This window comes from Chrysemys picta, chromosome 3 (genome assembly GCF_011386835.1).
Source record: "Chrysemys picta bellii isolate R12L10 chromosome 3, ASM1138683v2, whole genome shotgun sequence".
NCBI lineage: Eukaryota > Metazoa > Chordata > Testudines > Emydidae > Chrysemys > Chrysemys picta.
The window spans coordinates 39,119,613-39,143,926 of NC_088793.1; the positions used below are offsets into that span (position 1 = coordinate 39,119,613).

Sequence of the window (24,314 nt, forward strand, 5' to 3'; positions counted from 1 at the left end):
CATTCTTTGTTCCTCAATGTTTGACCTTCCATTTGGCGGTATTAAAAGGAATTTTGTTTGAATGGACCCACTTTCCTAAGCAATCTAGATCACTCTGTATGACTGCTCTTGCCTCATTGTTATTTACCACTTCACCAGTTGATGAGTCATTTGCAAATTATACCAGCAGTGATTTTACGTTTGCTTCCAGGTCATTGATAAAAATGCTGAATAGTATCAGGCCTAGTTTTGAAGCTTGTGGAACTTCACTAGAGACGCCTTTTTTTGGTGATGATTCCCCAGAGACAACTATTTTTTCAGATCTGTCATTCAACCAGTTCTTAATCCATTTAACATTTGCTTTATTGATATTAAATAGTGCTAATTTTAATGAGAATGTAGTGCAGTAACAAGTCAAATGCAATACAAAAGTTTTAAATGTATTACATCTACAAAGTTACCTCTTTTAACGAAACTTGTAATCACATCTAAAAATGAAATTGTTTTTTTTTTTACAAGACCTGTTTTCTATAAAACCATATTGACTGTCATTAATTATAGTTCCATCCTTCAGTTTTTAATGATTGAATACCATATAATTTGTTCCATTATTTTGCCCAGGATTGTTATAAGGCTAACTGGCCTATAATTACTTGGGTCATCCTAGTTTCCCTTTTGAGTATTGGCACACTTAATTCAACAAGAGCCAAAAGGCTCTTGCTCTTTGACTTCAAAACCTATGCGGTAAGTGTCTGTTATACTTTGGGTATTAGATTTACGTGCTGCTAAATCCTGAAAAGTCACTTTGTAAAATTGTATTGCATTTCAACGATTTGCATAGCTGATTTGCTCAGTTTTCAAGTTAAAAGATGTTTTTGAGATTTTGACCTCTGCCCCAATCAGGGGTGTTTAGGTTGTGACTCGTCCTGCAAATATCGTAGGCAGTTCAGACTTGTCCATGAGGCTCCTTGGCTTGACTATAACCCTTTCATCCTTTACTAGATTCTCTGTCTCCAGTTTTGCAAACAGTGTGTTGGGTTAGTGCTCAAGCTTACTCCATTGCAATCCTAACTTTTAAAACTGATTTGTGGTAGTAGTGAGCAAAATTTCTTTTCACGTTCTCTCCTCTCCCTCCAAGGGGCTTTTATTTCCAGTTTTGTTCCATAAATGGGACGTCTTCCCATCCCCATCAAATGGAACAAACTGAAGGCAAGACAAGCTCTCCCTATGAAAAGACCCTCTTAGGAGTCTCAGAAGTGGAGCTCGGCCATAATTTCTTCCAGCTCCCAATCCCTGCTTTACAAGGGGACGTCTGGGTGGCTTATTGGGGGCCTCAGCATCCCTGCATTGCAGCATCCCTACTGCTAGCTGAAAGTCCTCAAGAGGTGCTTCTGCAGGAGACGGAACTTGGCAAACCAGACTGTCTGCACTTATCAAAGATACTTCCGGGATAAGTCCAAAAATCCTCTTTGGGTCCCATAAATCAAAATAAAACCTGAAAAGACCAAATAACATGAAGGGTTGGAGGAAGACCATAAAGCACTCCAGATTATTATATTCTTCCATTGTCATTTCGTTCCTCTCCAAAGATGAAGACCGCTCTTTCAGATTATAATCCAGAGACGGAGACGCATGAGAGGTTCTTTCCTCTAGAGATTTTGAATGTCTTGGGAAGAAAATGGTTGTCACCACTGAATTCCAGCCAGAGAAGGAGGAGAAAATAAAGCCAAGGACAAATATCTCCCTTCCAAAACTAGGACAGAATTTTCCATCCCCTACATTCCATTTTCAGCGATCATTAGCAGAGGTCACTGCTGATCTTCACAACTACCCTGTCTCCTTTCATCCAATTCTACATCTGAGTTTATCTGTCTGACATCTCTTTGTACGTGGTGTTGTCGCGAACTAAACGTAGTTCAGAACTAACACAGAACACCTTATCTTCCCTCCTGTTAATGCCACCACCATAATCCACATCATATTCAGGTCATTCCATTTCTTCCACCTTGACATCTCCAAAATCTGTCCTTTTCTTGCTATCCCTAGTGCTCAATCACTCATTCGGGACCTCATATCTCTCCTCAAATACTGTAACATCCTCCTCTGTGGCCTCCCATACACACATCCCCCCTCAGTTCATACAAAATGCAGCCAATAAAGTCCTTTTCCTTCTCTGTGCCTGGGAATGATTTGTAGGCATCATGGCCGATGTGGGTTTTAAAATTTACAGATTTTGGCAGGAAATTTTTTCCCATGTGTCAGGGACAAGAGGAAAGCAAAAAAATGCTTAAGGGAGAATTGGGCAATTGGTGATGGCTCTGTTGTCCGAGTGAATGTGGGGAGTGCCAATCAGGGAGCTAGCAGATCTAATAGATGGGGTGGGCTAAATGGTAAAGGGCATAAAAAAGGCAAAGACGAGGAGCTTGGGTCTGATGTATTTAAAAAAAAGGGGAGCCTGATCAGTATTCCCTCTAATTTTTCCCACCCATGTGCGGAATGAATTTTGTTATGTGCACCAATATGGAGGTGATGTGTGACACATCACCTCCATATTGGTGCACATAACAAAATTTATGTGGTGGGGGTGGGGCTGAGGGGTTCGGAGTGTGTGTGGGGAGTGAGGGTTCTGGCTGGGGATGTGGGCTCTGGGGTGGGGCCGGGGATGAGAGGCTCAGAGCTGGGGCAGATGGTTAGGGTGCGGAGGGGTGAGGGCTCCAGTTTCGGGTGCAGGCTCTGGGATGGGGCCAGGGATGAAGAGCTCAAGGCTGGGGAAGAGGGTTGGGGTGTGGGCACGGGCTCTGGGGTGGGGCTGGGGATGAGGGGTTCAGGGTGCAGGAGGGGGGCTCAGGGCTGGGGCAGAGAGTTGGGGTGCAAAGGTGGGTGAGGGCTCTGGCTGGGGATGAGGAGTCTGGGGTACAGTGGGGCTCCCTGGGGCTATGGTGGGGAGAGAGGACTCCTCTCCTCCCCTCTTACCCCACAGCTCTCTCTCCCCACAGCAGCACCTGGGCTCCTATTTTTTTCTTTATTGCTCATTGCTTCCCAGATATCTCGCACTGAGAGAGAGGTTATGACTAGAATGGAAAATTAGTTATCTGATTACTTCCTTCCTTTAGGTGCTTCTACAATGGCCTCTTTTGGTGGGCATGTCTTCAGTTAACAGAGTGGAATAAGAGATTAGTGTTAAGAAATGTATATTTGGAATTGAGTATTTCCTTTTAACTTCGCAAGGTCTTATCTAGAGAGAGAAAAGAAAGGGCATGCTATGTCCTGGAGCTTTGTGGACAAATCTGAACTGCCTCCAGTATTTGCAGATATTTCAGACTTGGAGAGAGGTCATTTTGAGAGGGGAAATCACCATTTTTCCCCCTTTTCTATCTTCCAGTGATGCAACTCAAACCTGGGGCTTTGAAAGTCCTCCTTTTGAACTACTAGTAACCAGAATTCCGATTTCAGAATCTTTTTAATAACGAGAGGTTCTGTAAAATCTATCTTGCTGTCTCATATCTCTGTTGACTGTCATAAGCCAATAGAAGCAAAAAGTAGTTTGAAAACTTGTCATTGAATAGATACAAGAAGAACTGATGAATGCCGTTTTTGTTTAGCACCTTTTCAGAGTAGAACTGCACTATAAACAAAATTATAGACTTCATGAAGCAGGTATAGGTCTGAATTGTACAAGGAGGTGTGAAGATCTGATAATTTATGGAAGAAGTGAACATCGTTAAAGGACAAATAATTTAGTGCCACTAGGTGAATAATTTAAAAAAAAAAATCACAAGATTTAATTAAAAGAAAAGAAAAACATCCATAAAAAGCCATATTGGAGAAAACAGGATTTAATTTTGTAGGTTTTTTTTAAATATATATATATTGCTAGTGTATTTACAATTATTCTTGTCGTAAAATTATCAATTTATAATTTAATTTCCAACATATAATTTGTTGTCTTATTTCAGATTGTAGAACTAGAGGGCAGTTTAATGCATTTTCATATCACTTCCGCGGAAGACGTTCTCTTGATTATAGCTTTCAGGAGGACAAGCCCTTAAAGAAAATGAAAATGTCCAAAACAGTGAGGTAAGGATTTTGTACTAAGGTATGAAAAAGGGTCAGTTTTTTTGTTTGTTTTTGTTTTCTTTTTGTGTAAGGTGGAGGAAAATTGAATGATTTCCTGCAAATGTACATTAGGTTCTTGCAGTCTCCAGTCCATCAGTCTGGGATTGATGCCTTTCACTCTGACGTTTCTAGATGTTCAAAAGCAAAATTGAATGCTACAGGTTGTTGTCAACTTTAGGTCCTGTTTCTGCTGTGGTTTACCTTCCAGCTCTAATTTTTCTAAGACCTTCTACGTATGAAACAATAACATTTAAGTCCTCAGTCCTGTTTGTTTTCTTCAGAAGAAATGTGAAATGTAAAGAAAAAGCAGCAGAAAATCTGGGTCCTTACTGCATCCATCAATAACAGCATCTATTTGCCTGGAAAATGCCCACACTCCTGCTGTCCCAAAAGTGATACAAGCAGGGATTACAGATAATATGTGCCCCACCTCAGTGTCTAGTACTTGCTTAGAAGCCAGGGCAGGGCAAATATTGGGGCAGTAGCATTGAAATCTGTAATAAAGGGCTAGATTCTCTCGTGCCAAGATCCATTCAGTGCAGGAATGGGGGAGAGAAGAGTTTTGGTTATGGCTTCCTGATCCTCAAGTTGCACCAGCACCGATATAAGTTACAGCAGCATAAGGTCTGTTCTGGTTTATGAAAACTCGATACTATAGGGGACCCTATGCTACGAACTGGCGAAGTAGATGTGGGCTCTTCTCCATCCAGATGTGCCCTTTCCCTGCCCTGACACACACCTTATTCCAATTGGTGTAGGTGTAGGAACTAGTGTCACGTGTTTTATGATATTGAGTGTCCCGTTCTAGAGGAATTCTCAAACCAGCAGTAGCAGCCAGATACTAGTTCTTTTGCAGCATTTGGAACTTGGAAGGGGAGAATCTGTCATAGTTCATATCTCCAAGAAAGGAGGCCTTTGCATAATAAGATTCCATCTTGTCTCCTTTTTGTCTAGAAATTGTGTTTCTTGTGTCCCATGTACCCCGTGATTTAGATATTAAGCTGAATTCTTCAGATATAACTCTCTCTCAGATGCGATAAAACCCCAAACAGTTTCTCAAGAATCTCATCCTCATGGGGACCTTTTGAGGATGAAAACTTATTCTTCTTTGAGTGATTGCTCATGTGCATTCCACAATAGGTGTGCATGCTCACCAAGTGCACTGGTGCCAGAAGTTTTTTTCCTAGCAGTACCTGTAGGGGAGCGCCCCTAGTAACCCCTGGCATGGCGCCTCCGTGGCGAAGTATAAGGGGTGCTGCACACTCCCCCCACCCTCAATTGCTTCTTGCCACCAGTAAAGGTGCATCGGAACTGCTCTGCTCCAGCTTGGCTGCAGCTTTCCTCTTGAACTCTTGTTCATTCATAGTTAGTAGTACCTGTAGTTAAAATAGTTTAGATTAAGGTTAGTTTAGTTTAGTGTGCCCAGGTCAGGGCATGCCCCATGCCCCAAGCTTTAAGTCGTGCGACACTTGCAGGTGGCTGATGCCAGTGAGTGATCTGCACACGGACTGTTTACGCTGTCTGGGGGAAACCCATCTCAGCGATCGCTGCAAGATTTGCAGATCCTTCAAGCCTCGGACCAAGAAAGAAAGGAACATTTTGCCTCCGAGCCACCAGTTGGCACCGTTCCACGTCCATGGGGCACACCAAGAAGGCTAAGAAGAAGTCTTCTCTGCTGATAAACCAGAGGAAGACCAGGGGAGAGACTAGAACCACGTTGGGCAGTTCTCGATCCCTGTTGGCCTCCAGGCCTCCGACTCAGGTTGAGCGGTGCAGCCCAGCCAACTAGGTGCCGACCTCCCCGGATGTCCGGGTGCCCTCCATGCCGGAGGCCCTGCAAGTGGCTCAGGATGTCATGTCTCTGCCAGTTCCAGGGGCACCACCACCGTTGGGTCCCCGGTCCAGAAGCAAGCCACCACTTGGATCTCCTCAGTCGCCGCCTGATCGGTACAGTTTGCGTTCTAAGGAATGTTCCCCATGCCGTTCGCCGATCAGCAACCGCCCAGTGCGCAGTCTGCGCCGGTCCCCGTCGACCCCCACCAGGTTGTCTGGCTGGGTTCCGACTGGCAGGAGTTCTGGGCACTGCTCCACCTTGCGAGGGGAGCGGGCCCCATCGAGACCGGGACAGAGGGCACCAGAGGTCCTCGTCTTCAGGGGCCATCATAGCCCGTCGCAATACAGGCATCAACGCGGATCCACCCGTTGGAGCCGATCGCAGAGCAGCTGCTACTGGCGGTTCTCCCGCTCCTCCACGCCAGGATCACGGTCTTGTGGTCGGCACCGTTCCCAACGCCTCCGCTCCTCCCAATTCCGGGACAACGGCAGGTCATATGCCAGCCCGGCCTCCTTTCGTAGTCATCACTCGACGGGCTAGTCAGGCTGAACAGCCTGCTCCGCCGGTGCCACAGCAGATGCAGTTGCACCAGGCTCCTTGGCCGGCACCGTGTACCAATGAGCCCTGTGGCCCCCGACGCAGCCCCTGGTGGTGGCTTGCTTGGTGGCCGGAACCTTGGAGAGACCGTCAGCCTCCCTATCTCAGCCCCACAGAAAGGAGTTGGTGGGGCGTTCATCTCTGATTCCGCATCCGGAGGGCGATCAAGTGGTGGGACCTCCGACACTGGTGAGTACGCACAGTACCGCATTCCCCATCCTCATCCTCCCCTGATGAGGCGATTATGGCCCCTCCTCCACCTGTTCCACAGAAGGACTCTAAGGCCCACCAGGAACTGTGGAAAAGGGTGGCATCGAGCCTCAACCTTCAAGCCGAGGAGGTAGAGGAACCCTCGGTCTCCCTCTTCAATGTCCTCTCGACCTCTGCACCAGACAGGGTGGTCCTCCCACTCCACGAAGGGGTGGCGAAAATTTCAAAGGCCTTGTGGCAAACCCCGGCCTCCTTGTCCCCTATCTCTAAGAGGGCAGAATGGAAGTACTTTGTGCCCGCCAAGGGGCATGAATACCTGTACTCCCACCCTGCCCCCAACTCCCTGGTGGTTGAGTTGGTCAACCACAAGGAGAGGCAGGGCCAACCAGCCCCTACTCCGAAAAATAAAGACTCAAGGGGGCTGGACTTATTCGGGAGAAAGGTTTATTCGTCCTCGAGTTTCCAGTTCAGGGTGGCAAACCATCAAGCCCTCCTGGGGTGGTATGAGTTCAGTTTGTGGGACTCTTTGCCCAAATTCAAGGACTCCCTCCAGGAGTGTGACAGGAAGGAGTTCAAGGCTCTGGTGGAGGAGGGGACAGCGGCTACCAGGGCAACCTGCAGGCAGTGTCAGATGCCGCGGATACGGCTGCAAGGTCTACGGCCTCCGTGGTGTTCATGAGGAGGGCATTATAATATAATTAATATAATATATGGACATCAACAGGCAAGGTGGGGCCCGCTCCTCTGCCCTCTGCCAGGAAGCCATCAGGCTGTGGGACTTCTGTATAGCCCACGACATTTGCCAACAAGCCCACCACTTACCGGGCTCCCAGAACTCATGAGCGGATCGCCTGAGCCGAAACTTCTCCTCTCAGCACGAGTGCTGACTACACTCAGAGGTGATGCACAGGATTTTCCAAGAGTGGGGAACTCCTGGGGTGGAACTGTTCGTGACTCAGCAGAACCGCCGGTGTCCCCGCTTCTGCTCCGTGGTGGGGTTGGGCATGGGCGCCATCTCGGATGCCTTCCTTCTATCCTGGTCAGGCCAGCTTCTCTATGCCTTCCTCCTGATCCCGCTGATCGGCACGGTCTTGGAGAAGATAAAAACGGACAGGACCCGGGTCCTCCTGATTGCCCCAGCATGGCCCAGGCAACATTGTTACGGGACTCTCACAAGCCTGACAGTCGCCCTGCCATGGCCTTTGCCATCCCACCGGGACCTGCTCTCCCGGGACCAGGGCCTCCTCCTCCACCCCAGCCTAGCAGCACTCCACCTCACAGTGTGGCTGCTCAATGGTTAGGCCAGGAGGAAAGGACGTGCTCAGAAGGGGTTCAGCATGTTCTCCTTGAAAGCAGACGGCCCTCCATGCATCAGGCCTACCCGGCAAAGTGGTCTCAGTTTTCCCAGTGGGCAGCTGAGCGGAGCGTTTCGCCCGTGGCTGCTCTGATCCAACTCATTTTAGGCTGCCTTCTTCACCTTAGAGCCTAGTGCCCTTGTCCGTCAAGGTGCACTTGGTGGCTATATCGGCCTTCCACCCGCCGGTGCAGGGACACACAGTATTCTCCCATGCTATTCTCCTCCCGTACGTTAGGCCCCCAGTCCCGCAGTGGGACCTGAACTTGGTGCTGGCTCGGTTGACAGGTCCCCCATTTGAGCCACTAACTACATGCTCCCAGTCGCACCTCTCATGGAAGGTAGCAGTGGCGATCACGTCAGCTAGACGGGTCTCGGAGCTCAGGGCACTGACCTCCAAACTCCGGTACTTGGTGTTCCATAAAAATAAGGTCCAGCTCCGACCACATCCTTTGTTCCTCCCCAAGGTGGTCTCCAACTACCACATGGGTCAGGACATCTTCCTGCTGGGCCTCTGCCCCAAGCTCCATGTGTTCAGTGAAGAGCGCCACCTCCACATGCTGGATGTGAGACAGGCTCTGGCCTTTTACCTGGACCGTACAAAGCCATTCAGGAAGTCCTCGCAGCTGTTCATCGCCTCGGCCGAGTGCATGAGAGATCGGTCGATTTCCATTCAGCAGCTCTCCAACTGGATCATCTCGTGTATTCGTACCTGTTACGACCTGTTGGGGATCCCCCCACCGCCGATTGTAAGGGCACACTCGACTAGGGCTCAGGCCTCATCTGCTGCCTTTTTAGCCATGTTCCCGTTCAGGACATTTGCAGGGCTGCCACGTGGTCTTCCGTTCACATGTTCACCTCACATTATGCGATCGTCTCCCAAACCAGGGAGGACGCCGGGTTCGGCAGGGCGGTACTCCGTCCCGAGAGTCTGTGAACTTCTACTCACCTCCAACAGATATAGCTTGAAATCACCTGTTGTGGAATGCACATGACCAATCACTCGAAGAAGAAAAGACAGTTACCTTTTCCGTAACTGGTGTTCTTCGAGATGTGTTGCTCATGTCCATTCCACATCCCTCCCTCCTTTCCCTCTGTTGGAGTTGTCTGGCAAGAAGGAACTGAGGGTGGGGGGAGCACGCAGTGCCCCTTATTCCATGCAATGGAGGTGCCACTGCAGGGGGGTGCTGTGGGCGCTCCCCTATGGGTACTGCTAAGGGGAAAACTTCCGCCACTGGTGCACATGGCGAGCATGCACACCTATTGTGAAATGGACATGAGCAACACATCTCGAAGAACACCAGTTACAGAAAAGGTAACTGTCTTTTATAACTAGTCCAGCAATAGAGGCCTTCATCTGCTCACTCTCCCACAGAGATGTTGGAATCCTCTCAGATTGAGTCTGAAAGAAACAAGCTTTTACATACATTTTGTCATAGATTATTTATTTGTGTTTATATGTATAAACCTAAGACATTGTGTCTTTCTCAACCAGAGCCCCAAAACAGTTGGGACAAAATTACTCTGACTATCCAATTCTATACCAGGGTATAATCGACTCTGTTACACATTAATGCTCTATCCAAACGATGCTTAAGACTCTGTACACTTCTTTTTTTAATCATCACAAATGTAAGGACTACCAGACTGTAGCTTTCACAAACCTGGTTTCTGAATCTGAAGTATTCAGTTACATGTTTACAAGGTGGGCTAGTATGTATGAAGGGCCTTGTGCTTTAGCTAATATAACATTCTGCTAGCAAGGGCTCCAATTTTAAAAGTAAAATTCTGATCAAGCCACTGTTCAGGGCCCTTCGATTCATTTCTTTCACAATCCCGAAAGTGAATGAGCCAAGAGAGTGATCCTAGTCTTCTCCAGGACACCCTTCTCCCTCAGGGTCAGTTGGAAGTTCTTCTTATGAAACAAGAACACTGGGTAGGACAAAATGTGTAGTGTGACCACACTTTGGGTATATAGCGTATAGTTGTATGCCAACTAGACCAACTCTTATATAACATGAACAAAGGATACAGACAGAAATTTGCAGTTTATTTATTTGATTTTTATAACCATGAAAAAGTGCCTATCCCTGGTTCTCGGCTCCCTTGACAATCTCTTTAAATATATACAACATACACATTAAATAAACTATCTTTCCTCAATTGCTACCAGAACATAAAATTGTGGGCCCAGCAAATAACTAATAAAAATGTAATTGCTCCAACAGAATATCCACTAGTGTTCTTTTCCATTTTCTAGCCCCATAAATCCTCTCCCCCCTTCCCCCCCCCCCCCCCCCCCCGAGCCAGGGAGGAAAAGTGGGCCTGCATAGGCTTCCTGAAGGTAATGAACTAGGGAATGTTATGGGGAGCCAATTCCAAAAGTAAAAAACCCTTAAGGAGAATGTGTCCCGCCATCACCTCTTATTTTATATCAGTATGGCTCTAGCTCAGGTCCTTGTGCTGACCATAATTGTGGAAGTATGACATGAGGAGAAAGGTTTAAAAATGTTTAATTTAATCCAGCAGTTGTTTGGTATAGAGACCTATTGCTATGTTATAAGAGATACAAAGAGAAAGATATCCTTGAAGTAAAAGTTGCATCTTGACTTAATGAGTCCAGCATATTCCAGTGTCCTAATAATAGTGTTATGCACTCACAAGGACCTCAAGTGCTGTATAGGCTCAAGATGAAGATAGTCCCTACCCACAAAGAATTTATAATCTAGAAGTCAGGATACGCTTGGAAGCGCATATAAGGTAACAACTCAGAGGGTATTTACTTGGCTTACTTTGTGTGAGTATTATGAAATGAGTGAACTGGAGGGCTTCTGTGGTGACTCAGTCAGAGAAATCTGAGCCTCTGCTGTCAAATTTTGCATTAATAAAATACAAGGCTATACACACAAAACCACGTGTTCTTACAGCAAACAAAACATTTTATTGCTGCTTCTACATGTCTGATGAATTATAAACAACATTGAACAAAATTCATGTGTGGAATAACTCCACTGAAAGTAATGAAGTTACACCAGGAGTGAATTTATTGCACAACATTTCAGCCATTTTAACAGCTTATATATACATTTAATAACACTAAGGAAGAGTAGGAATAAAAAATGCTTAACAAACACTGTAACTTTCACTTTGACTGTTAAAAGTTGCCCTGAAGTAGCAGAGCATTGTAGATTATGGTTCTCCTTCCCAAGTGAACTTTTACCAACTTTTCCAAATTTCCATAGCATAAACAATAATATACAGCAAACCATCTTTGTCACATATTTATAAAGCTATAAAGAAGTTAAGTCCCATAAAAATTAAAGTGAAAAGAAAACATCAGTTTCTCCTACCCTGATAACAAAGAGAATCTTTTGAACTTTTTTAGTTAGAACAGAAATATCAATAGGGAGGAATTTCCCAGATTACTAAGTGAGAGATGTAGAAACTACATATACAGATGAGATGCAAGGGCTATATTCATACTTGATGTAAAAATTGTGTTACTACAGAGATGCCTCTGGCATCAGCAACCCTCAAACAGGAATGTTTGGCATACCCTGCTACATGGGCCCTGAGTGCTTCATGTGGTAAATTGTTTAATAATTAATACTATCTCTATTTTTACTCAGTGTTTTATGAAATCTGTCTAGATGATATAATTAATACTGACTATGTCAATTTTCTCTGATGACTTTACACAATATTTTCATTGAAGATTGAACTGATTAAAATGATTTTGGAATGTAAGTTTGCCAAATGTCAATTGCAATAGGCAATAGACAAGTGGCTCCCCATTATTCTGTACTGTAAAAACACTATTGACTTCAAATGTTTATTAAATTGGAAACAGGCAAGTAGTAAACCAACTTGTTCCATTTTCAAAGACTGAGGTTTTAAGCATAGATGCTTTTTCTGACATCTATTCATGGAAGAAACGTAAAGTGAGTCCAAACACGGTGCTGATTACAATTACACAAGTAAATCAGTAGTATTCTTTCACTCTGAATTATTGTTGGATGTTTAGCTTAACTGGTTCACTGGTTCTTTTCTCTGTGAATAGTAGGCAATGCCATGAAAATGGTATTGACTAACAACTTTTTCTGTTCCCTAACATAGGAGACATAACACTTTTAAGACTGATGCATTCTGTCCTCAAAAATTCCTGCCACTGCTGGTATAAGGAATAATACATTAATCTACCCTGACCCTGAGACTATATCCTGCTACAATGGCACTGGTGTTCTGTTGTTGTTCATAAAACTCATACAACCAGCTGCCTATACTTAATTTATTCATAATTTACATAGCGGATAGCCCCTATGCAAATAGCCTGTCTATTGAAAATTTATTGGGTGAATATCCTGACCTATTTTCCTCTTGTTGCAGTTCTGCAAAACAGGGTAAACATTTTAATGATTCCACTTCAGCATCTGATGAACATATACAATTACCTGTGGTGAATGACTTCAGAGAATTTGTTTTAGAAATGCAAAAGACCATTAAAAGTCTCAGAAATCAGGTAAGAAGATGTAATGAACAATTTCTAATCTTAAATTTAATTTAAATCATTTTAAACTTTAAACAGCATATTTACAAATAATATTGATCTTTCTGTGGCCTTAAATATATAGACTTCCCTTGCATTTCTCAATCCAAAATTCATCTTGTAATCTTTTGACCAAATGGAACACAGAGCATAGTGTACATATTATTGTTTATTTTTGCATATTTTGTTAATCTTATTTAAAACAAAGATTATACAGTTTGTCTTTGTTGATTTCTGTCACCAAAACCTTGTGTAAGCAATGCATTCCACGTATGTATAGAACTCTTTATGGAATTAGCTTTTTCCTTCATGCTTAGACCTGGAATTTATAGAATCTGGGTTTAGGGTTTGCATCTGAGTAAAATATGTTGATTGAGTCATATCTGTGATAAACTATGCAATTGTTATGAAATAATGTGGTATGTGCCAAATTGTAATTGTAAATAATTATACCCAGGATTCAGATCTTTTTGAAAAGACTTTTACAGTGTGACATAAATTAAATCTCTTAATAATCAGACTAACTAAAGTAGCCATAATAGTAGCCACTCAAAAAAGGTATTATTTATGCACAAGATATTCTACATATCAGAGAACTCCCAAAGTTGGATTTAAGGAATGAAGTTCCTTCAAAAGTAACTCCACATTAAATGTACTGGATATGTTAGTGATTTCTAAGCATATATTTGTCTGGACTGTAGTTTGACCTCCCGGTTCTCAGGTGCAATTTACACCCACAGTGAGTATCTACAATCTAGGTAATTCAGCTACTCAAACTTGGAGTTGAATGACCAAAATTCAGGTACAAATTACACTGCAAAAGGAAGTTCACCAATTTGGAATTTTCACCTTATTATATCACAAGCATGTTCAGAAATAACTAACGTTATTATCTAAATATAGTTTAGGTCTAAATCAGAACTCCAGATCTGAACATCTTACAGCTTTGGACAAGTTTGGATTTGGATCTGAACTGTACAGCCATAGATAATTTGTAAATTGGAGCCCAAAACAGTATAAGTTCAGATGACTCTGGCGTATATTTTCAACCTTACTGTCGTCATTCTGCATGCAAGTGTAGTTTCTAAGGATGAGTATCTATTTCCCAATAAATGTCTAAAGTTTTTTTTTTGTAATACAGAAATTGGTATGGAGGAGGTTTGGTATCATGTAAATGGACCTTCTTACCTCAAACTCTAGCAAATTAAAAATGCTGTAAGGAAGGTCTCATATTTCCATCAGTAGAAGTGGCTGCACAATTGTTCTCCAAAATATATACATTAATTTGGAAAAATAAAACCACTCTTGGCCATTTATGGTTTAATATTTTGTATCAATAATTACTTTTACACTCACACAAACACTGTAGCCAGTAGCAAGTTATCATCATACAATTTAAGTCATTGCATTAGTTCCTAGAGCACCCGACTAAAACCTTTTAAAAAAAATCATCTTAACATTTAAATTTTCTCTTTAGATGGTAATCTAATCTTTATTATAAAAAATACTTGTTAATAAGTACATTTTAATGTAAGTTATATAACTTTGACATGTGGCTACAATACTGAGGAAACCAGAATTATGGTGCAATTGTCATTCGCAAACCATTGTCAGGAGCAAACTACCTTTTTGAGAGAGAATACAGAATACTATGGGCTGGCCAAGCACCATTCAGCATTTCCATTCCCAAACGAGAGATTGTCTTTTGGCTGGTTCTACTACTGGTGCAATTAAGGGTTTGTCTACACTGTACAAATCTTATGGTGGTGTATAGAGTACATACACTGCACACAGTCTACCATAGGTATAAACAGTTGATTGTGAGGCACTGCTTAGGCAAGTAGAGTACAGACATGCCAGAACCTTAGGGAATGGTAGAGAACCCCCAAGCAGTGCCTCTACCATCTACATTGCTATTTTTAGCAGTGTGGTATCCCACTGGTGGAGCCTTTCCCCATCACCGGAGCCTTTCACTGACAAGTGTACCTACACATTGCATGTGGACGCAGCATGTTTTTCACTGCAGCATGTAGCTTCACATGTAGTGCTGGTATCCTACATGCCACTGCTAGTGTGGACAAGGCCTAAAAGATACCTGGATGGGCTCTAAGTTGTGCCCTTCTATCTATGGTTCCAAAGGATCATTCTGACAGCTGAGTGTTGCTGCAGTACACAGGGTCTCCAGGTACACTCCCCTGCCTTAGGTAGACAGATGAACTAGTTTTATGACTCCTTGGCATCATTAGAATGGTTACGGAAGTCAATAAGAGTGGAGAAGTTACAGATGCTTTCAAAGTGGCCATTTATTCAGTATTCTACAGCTGACTAATCTAATCTTCCATTTCCTTATGGCAGTCTTCTGAGTTTAGTTTTCTCTCTCTACATTTGTCATCTTTTTTGGTTTGATGCTCACGTGTTTGTAGGTGTGTATTTCAAGGGTAAGAAAGAAAATATGTTTGTGGTTAGTCTTCTCTTGTAGAGACTCTTTCTATATGTGCTGCTTGCCTCCAGCCTTTTAGTTTTTCAACAGTTATATTGAGTAGAGTTGACCAAAAAAGGGGAATCCCTTTCTGCATTTTTGAGGAAAAGTTTTGTCCCCAAATTGGGACAAAACGTCAAAAATATAAAAAAATTAATGGAAAGGGATTTCAAGAAAAGTCACTTAGAAAGAACCAAACTGGAATATTTTGGCTTCCCAGCTGCTCTCAGAGAATGTCCTTGTTATTTTTGCTTGTGAAATTGACACGAGCCTGCCAGTGTGGCGATCAGAGAGGTAGAAAACCCAGTCGCGTTGCCTCCCTGCCAACCCCAGAGCTTCAGGAGGCTCTGTGCCTCTCCATCACCTGGAGTTGGGAATGTGGGGGGGGAAGCAGAGTCCCCTGGCTCTGGGCTTCTCCATCCCCTGGATCTCGGGGGTGGAGAGGCAGAGCAACTGAGGGTTGTGCCTCTCTATCTCCTGGAACTGGGGGGAGTCATAGCGCCCTGTGCTCTGCTGTGTTTCAGCCAAAGTTTTGTTGAATCTGTAATAGATAAAGTGAAACATTTCACCACACCCAATCTCCAGTATATCTGACCAGATCAAAAACTGAGTAATCAGCCAGATGCACCCACATAAATATTGTTAGGGGATTGTATATAAGGTTAAGGACATACCGTCAGCAGGAAAAGCTTTACTTTGGTTCAATTAATCACTTACGTTTTTTCTATCTTCAGATAAAGAAACTGGAATCACGTCTCAGTAGAACTGATTGCACTGATGAAAAGGGTAAATCGTACTCCAGCAATGAAACCTGGAAAAGAGACCCTTGTACTATGTGTGAATGCAAAGTGAGTATGCTGGAATCCATTTTCAATGTTTAAGCCATATTGTGATTTGTTTTTGAGATGCAGCTTCTGATGATGATGTACCCACAATTTTGTAGGTTCTAGTCATTATTGGTTCAATCTGTACCTGTAGTTAGTTGCTGGGGAAATTGACACCATTCAGACATCCATCTATCTAACAGTACTTACAAATCTAATAATTAGACATCTACATAATCTAATTTCCATCATTTGGCTGGTGTTAAATTGTACTTGCAGAATTGTGGGTAAAAAGGGGGAGGCCCAGAAGAAGCCTTTCCAAAAGCAGCCTTTTATAGAACGTAAAAATTGGTAAAAGATACCAAAGATACCAAAATCTTAATATTTCCCTTGTTTTTTACCTGTAGTGAAAGAAATAAAATAATGTAATGTAGGGAGAAAAAGCTTTGGCTTTGTGGGATCCCTGAACTTTAGATGATAAATCAATATATAACCTTTAAATTGTATTATTAATCATGTTTCGTCTGGTAATGCCTAAGGACTAAGCAAGAATATAGCCCCATTGTGCTAGGTGCTATACAGTAGATAAGAACTTACAGTCTAAATCAAGGGTGGGCAAACTTTTTGGCCCAAGGCGAATAGAAACTGTATGATGGGCCATGAATGCTCACAAAATTAGGGTTGGGGTGCGTGAAGGGGTGAGGGCTCTGGTTGGGGGTGTGGGCTCCAGAGTGGGGCCAGAAATGAGGAGCTCAGAGTGTGAGACAAGCTCGGGGCTGGGGCAGGGGAGTGGAGTGAGGGGTTCGGAAGGAGGGAGGGGGATCAGGGCTGGGGCAGGGGGTTGGGGCGTTGGAAGAGGCTCAAGGGTGCAAGTTCCAGGTGGCGCTTACCTCAAGCAGCTCCCGAAAGCAACGGCATGTCCCTCTCTGGCTCCTACACGAGGCATGGCTCTGCACACTGCCCCATCCGCAGGGACCGCCACTGCAGCTCACATTGGCTGCAGTTCCTGGCCAATGGGAACTGCAGGGGCGGCACTTGGGGCGGGGGCATTGTGCAAAGCAGAGGCCCCTGGCTAATCCTATGCGTAGGAGCCGGAGGGGAGACCATGCTGCTGCTTCCGGGAGCCCTGTGGCGCGGTCCCTGACCCTGCTCCCCAGCTGGAGCGCCAGAGCGGCGCAAGCCCCGCTCCCCAGTGGGAGATCGAGGGCCAGATTAAAACAGCTGGTGGGCTGGATCCGGCCCGCAGGCCGTAGTTTTCCCACCCCTGGTCTAAATAGGGAAGACAGACACATGGTGGGATAAAGGAGTATAACATACAAGCAGAGTTGTTAATAATATGCAGCACAAGGTCATAAAATCATAGAATCATAGGCCTGGAAAGGACCTTGAGAGGTCATCTAGTCCAGTCCCTGGCACTCATGACAGAACTAAGTATTATCTACACCATCCTTGGCAGGTATTTGTGTAACCTGTTCTTAAAAATCTCCAATGATGGAGATTCCACAACCTCCCTAGGCAGTTTATTCCAGTGTAATTAACTACCCTGACAGTTAGGAACTATTTCCTAAAGTTCAACTTAAAGTGTCCGTGGTGCAATTGAAGCCCATTGCTTTTTGTCCTATCCTCAGAGGTTAAGGAGACTAATTTTACTCCCTCCTCCTTGTAACAATCTTTTGAAAACTGTTATCAAGTTCCCTTTCAGTCTTCTCTTCTCCAGAATAAACAAACCCAATTTTTTCAGTCTTCCCTCATAGGTCATGTTTTTTTAGACCTTTAATCATTTTTGTTGCTCTTCTCTGGACTTTCTCCAATTAGCACACATCTTTCCTGAAATGTGGCACCCAGAACTGGACACAATACTCCAATTGAGGCCTAATCAGCCCGGAGTACAGCGGAAGAATTACTTCTCGTATCTTGCTTACAACACTGCTGCTAATACATCCCAGAATGATGTTTACTTTTTTTGCAACAGTGTTATACTATTGACTCATATTTAGCTTGTGATCCACTATGACCCACAATCCTTCCTATGCAGTCATTTCCCATTTTGTATGTGTGCAACTGATTGTTCCTTTTCCAAGTGGAGTACTTTGCATTTGTCCTTATTGAATTTAATCCTATTTTCATGTTAGTTCAATGGGTTTTTTAGATGGGTTTGGTTAAGAAGTGATAAGCTAAATGGGGGTGGGGGAAATGAAAGGGGAGAGGACATTGAAGGGAAGTGTTAGTGAGAGGAGCAAGGTAGGGAAGAAGAGGGTAGGAGGGACAGGTGTGGACTGACACTGTGAGAGAGGGGAAGAAAGTATTAGAGCAAACTGCCATTAAAAAAGTTGTCATATAAGGTGCTTTCTTCTAGATTCAAATTTTAAAAACCTCAAAACAAACCATGATACATTCAGAATTTGTCCCAAAACCTTAGAAAGAATGGCTGGGAATACATTCCTGAATAATGTAAATACCATATCTCTTATTTTGTAGACAAAGCTAAATAATGTGTTAAACTGTTGTTATATTTGTGCTAATACAGGTTGGTCAGATTACCTGTTTTGTAGAATCATGTCCACCAACTGATTGCTCTACACCGGTGAAGGTCAAAGGAGTTTGCTGTCCAGTCTGTTTAAAACAAACTATTAGCAAGGAAAAGAAGCCATAAATCTCCTCTAAGAATTTAAGATGTGTCCTCTTCAAATCATAACGATGCCTGCTGATGGCAAATACAGGTAACCAGAAGCTTAAAACAACAGCAAGAAATCAAGATTTTACATGACAACATTCTAATGGTGCTGTAACAGTATAAGATGATGTATTATTTTATTATTTTCCCATAAAAAGAAAACCACAATGCAAAAATGTTGAAAGGGAAATAAACAGGTCAAGATAATTTTGTGTTAAGATTCTCAGGTTAGACAAACCGAATCTGGTGCTACTTCAAAAGGACACTGTCAAGTAGTTTTAGGCACCCAAACTGACTTACCTTAAAATGTTTACATTATAAAATCAGAACATCTCCCATTTATGAGAAATAAGCACAATAAAAATATTTACTTTTTTTTTCAGTATTAGTGTGACTTGATGTTCAGTGCTCTGCCAATAAAGTCAGAAGAAGAAAAGCTAGAATAAAAGCTTAATAAAAACTGTGTTCAGAGCTGTGCTAATACAAGGGCAATTTCTGCAAGCCATCTGTGCATTTGGATTGCTTAGTCAATTATTCCGGCATATAGACAATGAAGTAAAAACAAAAAAAATCTGTAGCATTTCAACCTCTCTTTAATTGAAGAGGAAAATGAATCAGTGTTTGACAAATTGAAGAGCATAAAATTGCTAGGGAATGAGAAACAAACATCAAGTTTCTAGGAAGGTATTAAAACAATGTGTATTACAAAAAGTGTTTGACAGTGTCCCTTGAATGTTATTCCTCACTTTAGGAAGCAGTACATGACTCATAAGTAGCATTTGATATTAAAATTAATAGAATATTTTTTGTCAAAATATATGTAATTGCTTGGCTACTTTTTAGATTCATTTATTTTAAATCAGTGTAAAGTGACCATCCAAAGTCCAGTTTGCAAGCATGCTTCTCTCCATCTCAAACGTGCTCACACGTATAGTTGCTAAGGCCCTGTTTTGAAAATGTGAAAACATCACATGCCGTTTTGCATACAAAGATAGCTACTGATTCATTGTACATATTGTCAGTAGACATATGTTCCTGAGTGTATTATGGCACTGATTGTTTATGAAAAGAACAATCAAAATGAAGCATTAACCATTAATTGTGGATTGACTACTCCTTTTTACTTTTTTCTGACAAGGTATTTGAGTTTAAAGGTTTTCTCCATTTTTCAGCTAGTACATGCATACTTATAACTGAGTCCCTTTATATGACTCATGTTAAAAATGATCCTCCAGTGAACTTCACTCCTCACATAATTCATTTTTTAGCACTATAGAATATATGTCTATGTCAATGCAGTGTATGTGTTAGCACACCAATTCTTCACCTTTTTAACAGGCATATGTTATTACATTCAGTGAAAGACAACTATCATACCTCATTTTACAGTTTTGTTTTTCATTTATAGTGCATCTTCTGAAAAAATCCCTAATTTCCTACAATTCAGGGCTCAGTCCTGCAGTCCTAATGCAGAACTCCTACTGAAGTTATTGAATTCTCTGGATTCTGAGTTAATTGTTAGGATTTAGGAATCAGGGATTTAGGGATTAATGAAATCTGCACAAATGTAAACATTAGAGACAAAGTGGGTGAGGTAATATCTTTTACTGGACCAACTTCTGTTGGTGAGAGAGACAAGCAACATGTAAATTTGCATAGTAAATCACATTTGTGTGTAATAGCTAATCTATAGCAACAATGCCATTTCCACTATAATATTTTGGCACATAATTTCCCTGGTTAGTAGCTTTAATGTTCTATAATTTGATAACTACATACTACGACACTGCTTTCAAACTTTGGTATATATGACAAACTTACTACAATGACTTGTTTGACAGTGTAGTAAGAGTAATATGTACATGTGTGTGGGGTGTTAAGCAAAGATGTATGTTAGAGGTACATGGGGTATTTTTAAGAATATTTCAATTGATTTTTATATATAAAGTTTTGACTTATATAACCTATTTTAATATTTTTAGAAACTGTGTGGAAAGCATGTTTGAGTATCATATGGTATCTAGGGCTTCACATTCCATCCCCTTTTTTTGATACTCTAGTACTTTGTTCTGTTTTCTTGAGAGTCCAAATCACACAGTCACCCTGGAAGCCCTATGCACATTGAACTCCTATTGACCTACAATAAGAATTCCTCAAGAGAAAGGCTTGCAGAACCAAATCAGATATCATAATTTAAGTATGTATATGGTTATATAGACCAGTAAAAAAAAAAAAGTGCTTCCAATGGGTTATTAATTTCATCCTCCCCCCACACACACATTTATATGAATTAAATATCCTTAGAATTTCAGATCATAGCAGAAGAGCTTTTCCATTTATACACTATATAACAGTACCATGTATCTCATTCCCCCGCTCCCTGCCGCAGAATAAAGTGAATATCTGTTGTTCTTTGTTCAATGTTTACTCATACAGTATATAAAAAGATTCTGAAATAACTTGTGAAATGCTTATACCGCTGTCATCTTGAGTTATTTTACATAAACATAAAGAAAAAGCAGATCCTCACCAACAATTTTAAATGTAATAAGCAATCAAGAATTGTATAAATTTACTTTTATTACAGTGTCTGCAGATTCAGCACCGACATTAACATTTCTGAAACAGTGGCCAGTGGCTGCATGATCATTTCCTCAGTATCCACTGTGAGAATATTGCTGTAATATGTTGCAAATTGTGCATATTTATTTACTTTTTAAAACTGTTACCAAAAGCAGTCTTTGTTATTTTTATTGTAATCAGTAAATTTACCAAAGAACTGTTTGCACTGTGTAATGAATGCTTCTCAGTTGAAATAAATGGGCCACATTTCCAAATATTCTACTTGTTAATTTCTTGAAGCTGCAGTGTGTATGTTTTTTATCAGTCAGACCAACGATTTCCTCGAAGAAGCTTAGTATTAACCCTCCATATCAATTAGTGGGATAAGTAAATGTCAATTTAATAAAGTTATAGATTTGTATTTAGGTGGTGAAAGTATATATTTACCATTTACTCCTTGCAGGGAGGGAGGACAGAGGGTAAAGACCGGATCAGAGAAAGAATTAGTTATTAGCAGCTGGACACTTTACAGCTTCCCAGTCTGGTCCTTTCTCAGGAAAAAAAAATGAAAGTTTTTTTGGTATTAACCTTTCTTCACTCTAAGTAAATTGCACAGAGACATTAAGGACACTTGGAGACCTCATATCACCTACCCAGGCCTCATTCCAGCACAATTCCTTCAGTCTCCCTATCACCTTCAAAATGAGAGCACTGTCACTTTCCTATCTCCCTTTTCTGCAATTAGAAGAGGTTTCCTTCCATCCCACAAATGGGTTGTCAGGCTCATACTGTTTGTTTGCAGCCGGCTGCTGCTACACCATTGAGCTTCTGTGGATGCCATGCCAGAAAGTACTGCTTCTGGCCTCTACTACAAGCGCATACCATTTTCCTTTTGTTACTTTTTGGGCTGTGGTAGAACATGCAGGAGTAAGTGTTTGTCACTGAGAAGGGCAGTTGGGGTAGAGCAGGATTAGGATTTAATGCAGACAGGAGTCATGACCCAGTCCCTCTGCTTAGCAGCCGTGGAATCACCCTCCTTTCCAGCATAGATCTTCTTAATACCTTCACCGCAAGCTTAGAGCCCTGTTCTCTCACCATAGGATATGAGTTATTGTTGAAACCAGTTTTAGTTACTCATATCTTTTGGTGAGAGACTAGTGGTCAGGGGATACTAGCCAGTCCCTAGGACCATCAACCTGGAAAATGGCCAGTTTCTTAAACATTTAGTACAATACAGGCGATGATGTTTATAAAACAACAATTTGACTAGTATACCTCCAGGAAAACACGGTATGCAATATCATGCAATAGGAAAAATTAAAGACTAATGTATTCCAGAAGCATAATTCCAAAATCTACAATAAACTGCTGTAAGAAATATCAGTAATTGCACTCGAGTTCTGCGTTCATCAAACTTTTTTCAGTCAGCTGAAGAGATGAATTAAAGAAGCAGAAAACATAGATGGTACACTTTTCCGAGTAGTATTCCTCTGGGTGCTCTGCTTCAGGCATGCATTCACCTCGCTGTGCCTTTGGTCAGAGATGTTTGGAAGCAATGCCCATTCAGCCGACTCATGCGCCCTACACATCTTCATGCCCGGTAGTATACAGGTCTGTGTGGGTAAACCACCCTCAGTTCCTTCTCAATTGGCTTTGGCCTGAGACAGAGCATCGAGCATTCCCACTCTGCTGTGTTCATTAGATAGTAGTTAGCTATTTTGAGATTTCTCTTTATATTTTCCCCTATTTCTGGCATAATTTTTGAACATTTATTATGGGATATGACAGGATTGCCTGGCTTTAAACATTATTCTTCCTGCCAGGAATCCTTCTCGATTAGCAATGGACACTCTAGATGTCTTAAGCACTTGCAGGATACAGCTTGAGAGTATATAGGTAAAATCTGCTCTTCATTTAAAAGCAGATCCCATAATAATAGGGAGATAAAATTCAAACTCTGCATAGTAGATGAAGCCCTGAAATCAGTTTCTGACCAGAGCACCAAGAACGCTCCTGTATGTAGTGTCCCATCTACTTCTAGATCCTGGTCACCAAGAACTTTTATGGGTAAGACTGTTGCTATCCCATCCTTTGTCGAGTCCCAGTCATCAAGAGCAACAAGGGTTCAGACAACCGTTACCCCATTCTCCTCGAGGTCTTGGTTATTGAGAGCTTCGAGGGATGAGATCTACGTCTGCATCTGTGGTACCAACCATCAAAAAGAGCACAACTATTAGATCTCCTTTAAAGAAGTCTTGGTCACTGGAGACCTGAGACCCCAAGAGCAGTGTTACTGAGGCATCAGGGGTGTCCAGTACTGCGAAGATATCTAAGGCTTCTAAGAGACATGCCTCTATGAAAAAAGACCCAGTACCAAAGACCATTTCTGCTACAGCTGATTACAGCCCTGTTAGCAGACATTCTACTACAAAGAGATCGGCACCATCTGGCTCTTTAGTATCCTTGATATTTTTTCAGCACCCCGGGCTGCTCCATGTGAGTCTACACTTGCACAGGCTCATCTTACCATGCGTAATAGCCAGATATCCACCCTTGGTATTGACGTCAAACTCTATTGTTCCTCCTGTACCACAGGAGTTCCAGGACTCAAGAGACCTATTTTTACCCAGTGAACCAGTCTCCCCTCTACTGTCAGGTTCTAAACATCTCTCAGTACAGAGATCCTCTTGATCACCGATAGCACCTCGTCAAAAAACCCCAATTCATCAACTTCTACCATCCAAGGAGAGCACTTATCACCTCCCATGGAGAGATTCTGATTGTGAGACAGGGAGATCATGTTTATTCAGTGGGACTTACTCTCCTTCAACCTCCAATCTTTTAGGATGACTGATGGTGGCTATCTCCTCCTATGCCTTATGGTCCACCACAGTGGCCTTATTGGGCCCAGAGTTCTCCCTGCAGGGAGCACAGTGATTCTCGCTCTCCCATACCTTCCCTCCCTCCTCACTAGCCAGAACCAATAGAGGACACCTTTGAAGAACAAGAGGCAAGGGCTGATAAGGAGGTAATACCTCATATGAATATTTCATTGTCATTGCTGGATGAGTCTATAATACCCCCACCATCTTCCATATCAGATGACTTCAGGCAATTCCAGGAGTTGACTGGAAGTTAA

At 42.4% G+C, this 24,314-nt stretch overlaps 1 protein-coding gene across 6 annotated transcripts in view; it reads left to right on the forward strand.

Annotated features, from left to right (window-relative positions):
* The window catches only part of PXDN (peroxidasin), a 146,558-nt gene extending 125,108 nt beyond the window's left edge, over positions 1–21,450 (forward strand). For all 6 annotated transcript variants that reach the window (XM_008163712.4, XM_008163714.4, XM_042848760.2 and 3 more), the window contains 4 exons: positions 3,936–4,056; positions 12,477–12,609; positions 15,850–15,963; positions 18,467–21,450. In XM_008163712.4, the coding sequence (XP_008161934.2) occupies positions 3,936–4,056; positions 12,477–12,609; positions 15,850–15,963; positions 18,467–18,592 (494 nt within the window). In that variant the 3' untranslated portion in view covers positions 18,593–21,450. The remainder of the gene's footprint in view (positions 1–3,935; positions 4,057–12,476; positions 12,610–15,849; positions 15,964–18,466) is intronic.
* The last annotated feature ends 2,864 nt before the right edge of the window (positions 21,451–24,314 follow it).